General features: G+C 45.3%; 1 protein-coding gene and 1 pseudogene across 1 annotated transcript in view; one reads left to right on the top strand and one right to left on the bottom strand.

The window, feature by feature from the left end:
* The first annotated feature begins 63 nt into the window (after window positions 1–63).
* ANKLE2 (ankyrin repeat and LEM domain containing 2) overlaps window positions 64–6,535 on the top strand; it is a 22,201-nt gene continuing 15,729 nt past the window's right edge. The window contains exons 1-2 of the mRNA XM_011371369.2: window positions 64–1,196; window positions 4,841–5,314. Of these exons, the coding sequence (XP_011369671.1) occupies window positions 1,142–1,196; window positions 4,841–5,314 (529 nt within the window). The 5' untranslated portion in view covers window positions 64–1,141. The remainder of the gene's footprint in view (window positions 1,197–4,840; window positions 5,315–6,535) is intronic.
* On the bottom strand, window positions 4,654–4,772 carry LOC111746448 (annotated as a pseudogene).

Consider the following 6,535-nt stretch of genomic DNA (forward strand, 5'->3'; position numbering starts at 1 on the left):
GCTCGACCCCGCTCCCAGCCTCGCTCCGGTGTCCTGGGAGTAGACCCGGACTGAAGCCCTGGAGTCCCCAGCGTGCAGGCGGACGGACAGGCCGGAGGCAGGGAGCCCGGGCGGTGTCCGTGGCGGCCGGACAGGAAAGCCGCCCTCCCGCGGTCCTGCCATCGGTGCTCAGCTCCTCCGTGCCGCGCGCGGGGCACCGGGCCCTGCGCGCGTCCGCCGCCTCCGTCCACGTTCCTTCACCCCTGGCCTGCCAGTCTGGGATCTTCCTGGGGAGTAACCAGGAATCCCTCAAGCACTCTGCTGGGAGGATGGAGCCTTGTTAACAGAAGGCAGTACTGACGGCCTTGGACTCTCAGGGTCGAAAGGGTCCTTAGCGACGCCGTACCCCTCGTGGTGGCTTCGAGGCTGGGGAAGCCCCAGCTCTCGCGGAGGTAACACCTACGGAGGCAGAGGCCGGCTGGAAATGTTCAGCGTGTTACAGACACCAGGTCCAGCTAGCCCCTCGTTCTGCTGGGCTGCTGAAAGTTCTGCGTGGCACCTTAATGCTGACACTGTCAACATTGCTTAAAAACGCAGTGCAAGACGGACACCAAGGCTGAAAATTATCTATATGCTGAGGCTAAAGGATATATGTGGCCAGTAGGGTATGGGTCTAAGAAATTAGACTTTGGAGTGTCTTTTTCATTAAAAACTTCTTTTTAAATTTCATCTTTTCTCTTGGAAATCATTGTAGACTTATAAAAATTACAAAAATAGTACAGAGCAGAGAAGCACATGGGAAAAGGTGTCCAACACCACCAGCCAGTAGCCAAGTACAAAATACACCTGCAATGAGATATCACTAGATTCCTACTAGAATGGCTAAAATAAAAAATACCAGTATTACTAACTGCTGAGAAACTGGGTTTTCGTCTACTGCTGGTGGAAATGTTAAAAGGTACAGCCACTCTGAAAATCTGGCAGTTTTCTCAAAAAGTTAAACCTGCACTGCACTGCTGGGCACCTATTCTAGAGAAATGAAAACTTATTTTCACTCGAAACCATAAAGATTTTGTTACTTTATTTCTACTTGCCAAGAAATGGAAACAGCCCAGATGTCTCTTGAGGAGTGAGTGTTTAAACAGACTGGCATATTGGTTCCATGGAATGCCACCCAGCAGTGAAACAGTTGCTGTTGATCCCACTCAGCAACTTAGGTAGGTCTCAAGGGCAAGTGTTCCACTTAGCATTCTGGAAGAGAAAGTGTCGCGATGGAGAGCAAATCAGTGTTGCTGAGGTTTGGGGACAGTGGAGCTTGGGGACAGCGGAGCGGAGATTGGTTATGAATAAAGGTAGAGCAGGAGGGACGTCTTCGTGGCAGTGGAACAGTTCAGGAATCGGCGGTGGGTATGTGGGTGGCAAACGCTCATGGAATTTTGTACAGAGGCAGCAAGAGAATGACTCAGACTGATAACGCCCGTGGGCTAGTTTATTGTGCTGTACTTGGCTTGGGTCATGCACCACAGCGTATAAGATGTCGCCATTGAGGAAAGTCGAGTGATAGGTGCACGTGATCTCTGTACTATTTTTCAACTTCTTGTGTTTATAATTATTTCAAAATAAAGGGTGAAAGAAATCCTATGCCATTCAGTTATATTCCTTGATGTTAGTATCTTACATATTAACACGACTGTAGGAGACTAGAAAGTATCCGATTTGCAGACCCAAATATCTTGTACTTCTATCTTATCTGTGTCTCTACCAATCTCTCAATCAAGGTCACTCAGATATTTCCAGTTCTAGCCCAGGGGTCAGGAAATCGTGGCCTGAAGACCAGATCTGGCCCCCAGTATTTCTGACTAAAGTCTTACTGGGACACAGCCACACTCTCATCTATAGCTTTTTTGAGCGTTTGAGAGACCTTATGGCTTTCAGAGCTTTCAAATGTACCTCCTTGCTGTTACAAAGTTTGCTAAACCATGTTCTAGCCTCCCCCTCTCCTTATTTGTAACTTCCTTCTTCGTTAGTGAGGAAGCTGCTCTCCTGAGCCATAGTTTATCCAGTTATTTGCGGAGTCCTAGAGCGCCTGTGAAATAGCCTCAGGACTGCTAACTGACACCACTGTGAAAACACACCAATGGTAGTGCGGTGTCTGCGTGCCCCGCTTTTGTCTTTGTCCTTAGTTCGTAGTCACATACTGTTTTCCAGTTAGTAGGCTCTCCGCATTTATTATGTTACTACTTTGTAAAGCGGTTGAGCTCATATGATTTGGTTTGCATTTCCACTTGGAATCTCCCCGCCTCTTTTGTTTATCTTTTGAGTGGGAATCACAAATATGTTTCTAAGAGTCACAGCAGTTAGATTCTGCAGTGCCGCTCTCCCCCGCCCCGGCCCTCGGTCCGTTTTCCCTGTGGAGCTCCAGCCCACCCCGCAGTAGCCAGTCTCACTCGTTTCTGCTTCATCTTTTGTTTGCTTCGCACAGGCAGCAGATACTTGCATATTGCTGCAAGAATATCAATAACAGAATGCACTTTTTTGTTTTTATCCAAGTTGACTTCCTAGCGTTATTCTACGAGAATAATAATCTTGTATTCTACAAGATTAATAAGCTTAAATCGCTTAATAGCTTAACTATCATAGCTGTAACTGACATTTATGGTTAATTTCTGTGTATTATTTTACCTAATTCTCATTATAGCCTAAGAAGTAGAACTGTTTTGTCCATTTTGTAGATGAGGAAACCGAAGCTTAGATGTTACATAACTTGCCCAAAGTCACACAGTTATAATGTAATGTAATTGTTCTATTTAGGGTTTGCTTGATGGCAAGGACAAAATCCCCTTCACACTAGCTCATATTAAAAAGATAGCTTTAGGGTAAGGACACGGGAGTAGTATGAAAAATAGAATATTGTCAGGAGCAGATTCAGTTCCTCTTTTTATTCATAGCATCTGCCCCAGTGTTCCCCACCTCTCAGCTTTGCCTTGCATGTGGCTTTGACCTCTTTGCCTTTCCTGTCAGTTCATTATTCCTGAGCCACCTCTGTTGCTTGTATATCCAGGTGCACAGAGAATCCGCCTAGGTGCCTCCCCTTCAGGTTCTTCGGCAGCTTTAGAGGGGGCTGTGCAATATGTTCGTTGTTCAGAGGACTAATATCTCCTTTGAAAATATATAACAGCCACTTTTGAAATATTGAAGTCAGGTGAGGAGAGGTGGCATCATAAAGTGTTTCAAAAAAGAATGAATGCACAGATAGGATGATACGATGCACCCTGGTTCCCGTCGTCCAGCTACAACAGACGTGAATATTTTCTGAATCTTCTTGTACCTGTCTCTAGCCCCTCTGTTTTGTTCTCCTACTGGAGTAAATGTAAAGACAATCCCGGCTGTCTTATCATTTAATCTGTAAACACCTCTCGAAACCACCTCCTCTTGGTTTCAGTGATGCATTAATACGTCTGATGTTTTCTTGTTTTCCTGTCTTAGTCCTTGATGTCACTCAGATTCCGTTTCTGGCTCACTGCCTTTGTTTGCTCCTTGTCGCCCTGGTTTAGTGTCCTGGTATCATAACCACCATCTGTGCTAACGATGTCCAGATCTGTTTTCCCACTGTGAACTTCTTGTCTTCTGAATCTCAGACTTGAAAATTGAGGTGCCCACGTGGTGTGCAATAGGTGTTTCTGATGCTCAGTTCCTCAATCTCCATTTCTTTCTCCATTACTCTCTGCCTCAGGTAGAGTCACTTCCTAGACACCTAGATTGGAAATCTCGCTATAATCCCAGGCCGGCTGCAGTCCCCCAAGCCCCTCCCATGGCATCTGATCCCTCCGTATTTAAGACCCCTTCTGACGTGGGCCCTCGTCTCCGGCCCCATTGCTCAGCAGTGGTCTGTGCCCCGTCATTTCTTACCTTCTCCCCCGATTCTCACCGCGCTTAAACTTGTCCTCCGTGGACTTAACTGCTATGTGTCCACGTTCAAAAGCTCCAGTTCAAGTCCATTTGTTTGGTAACTGTGTGACTTACACAAGTTACTGAGCTTCTCTATGTTTTGGGTTCTTCATCTGTAAAGTGTGGGTGAACTATGCCTCACGGAGACACTGCCACTGTTAAGTAACTCTGTATATGTGGGGTGCTTAGGATAGAACCAGGCACGTGGAAAGCTCCGCAAAACCAACATGAGATGTTTATTGCTGCTATTAGCAAAGTGACTGCCAGAGCTATCTGTGTGGGTCCTCTGTTTTAAAGCTGCAGAATTTCCCACCTGGAGTTGGAGTTGGGGTGGAAATTGTCCAGTTGCCTTCCCTGGGATTTGTTCCAAGTTACACTCCGAACAGCAACGCAGGAGTGTGCCTGCTTTCCCGGTGCGCCGTCTATGCAGCGCGTTAGCGAGATCCTTCTATGATAGTACCGCGTTGTAAGATTCTTATCCAAGTGACCCAGATACTGCTTATTTTTATTTATATTACGTTAGATTGGGCAACAAAAGCTTATGAAAATTCTCAGGGAGTTCATAGACTCCAGAGACTGCGAGAAACACTGGATTGAAAAGAAACTTCGAAGCCAGCTTTTTGCCACTTTTCTTTATTTTTTTTTTTGAAGGCGAGGCAGCCCTTGGTTGACCTCACAGATTGCAAGGACCTTGTCAGCTTACAATCCCTTATTTTTTATCTTTTACGCCTACAGCACCTGGTATTCCTAGGTGGTCTCCCATCCAGGTACTCACCAGGCCCCACCCTGCTCAGCTTGCGAGATCGGACGGGATCGGGCTTGTTCAGGGTGGCATGGCCGTAGACTTTTTTTTTTTTTAAGTAAGAAAAGATGTACTTAGTCATCAAATTGATTTCTGTGTTTTTGGGCCTAGGTGAAATGACAATGGATGCTATCTTGGCGCGATTGAAACTGCTGAATCCAGACGACCTCAGAAAAGAGATTGTCAAAGCCGGATTGAAATGTGGACCTATCACCTCGACCACAAGGTTCATTTTCGAGAAAAAATTGGCTCAGGCTCTGTTAGAGCATGGAGGAGCACCGCCTTCACACCCTCTCGACCAGGACAGCGCAGGCGCCACCACGCTCAGCCAGGGCACACAAAGGAGTTTGAAGTCTGTGGTAGGGAGCCTGGCCGAGCAGCCCAGCTTTTCTGAAGACCGGGATTTCGGTTATGGCGTGGGCTTGAATCCTCCAGAGGAAGAAGACCTGACGTCAAAGACCTGCCCAGTGCCCTTCAGTGCTGCGGCTCAGGTCAATGGCCACAGAGCCATGGTGCGGGCCTCTGCCGAGCCGCCTCTGTACTACGGAGTGTGCCCTGCGTACGAGGACGCCCCGGCGAGAAATGGTAACGTACCAGGCGCCAGCGGCGTTTCTTATCGGGGGCGGCGGGAGCGCGCATGGACAGCTGGGGTGAGGCGATTTTAAAATCTCAGACGACAGAGACGAAAGAATCATTTAATCAGCAGACTCCATCCAAAGTAACCAATATTGGCATTTTTATGTAGAACTCACCTAAAATTTTTTTAAAATCTGTGGATTTTTTTAAATTAAGAAAATTGGATTCTGTGAGGTGTACTTCACTTACAAATATTTCGGCTGGCCACCGTTTCTTAACTAACCATCTGCCTCCTTTTTTTCTTTTTCAACATAACCTGACCACCTTTTATGTTAATGAATGTAAATGGCCAGTGAAGGTACGAATAATTTTCAACGCCAAAGGATCGCAGTTTGAAACAAGACCAAAATGGCATTGGAAAGAACTAATGGAAACTTGATGTCGATTAGAGTATCGGAGATTGCACAGTCGTTACTATTACGTATCATTTGTGACAGCGCCCCAAAATAGGAGAGTAGTTAGACATGTTATGTCTCTTGAGTAGAATGGAATGTTATTCAACCACAGAACTTTTTAGAGAAGATGTAATGACACTGGAAATGGTCATGATGCAATTTACTTTTGTTTTTAATCTCTGTTAGTATAAAAGGTGCTTTTCAAAAATATATATATACACACAGTATAGGAAATGTGAAATTTCTTTCTCTTCCCTATTCCATAACTGCCTTTGTGTGTGTGTTTGTGTGTGTGTATCGTTTTTATTTTAGTAAAAATGGTAGGAAGTGTCAGGTCAGAAGGTATGCATTTTTAAAACTGAAAGCTAGCGTCCTCCCAAAGGTGTTACCATTCATCGTGCACGAGAGAGTGACTTTTCCATCCTGTCTACAGTATAGCAAACTACCTAGAAAGGGAGAACAGGTATCTTGTTTCTGTCTGTCAGTCATTCTGCATGTTATCGAACTCCGCTTTATGTCTCTTGAATAAGGGAAATCTCTATCTTGTGTTAGGTAAATACGTCTTTTATGTGCTTATACTCCGTATGTATGTATTTGATGAATTGCTTGGTCATATCTATTGACCGTTTTTACTGGGCAGTGGGCATTACCATTCTTCTGTTATAGCAGTTAAAATTTTTTTCTCCTGTTCTGTCGTTTGTATTTTATGTCTATATGAGAGTCTCATGCAGAACTTATGCTCGTTCCCCTACAGAACTTTAATATATATATGTAT

Source organism: Pteropus vampyrus, unplaced genomic scaffold (genome assembly GCF_000151845.1).
Source record: "Pteropus vampyrus isolate Shadow unplaced genomic scaffold, Pvam_2.0 Scaffold189, whole genome shotgun sequence".
Taxonomy (NCBI): domain Eukaryota; kingdom Metazoa; phylum Chordata; class Mammalia; order Chiroptera; family Pteropodidae; genus Pteropus; species Pteropus vampyrus.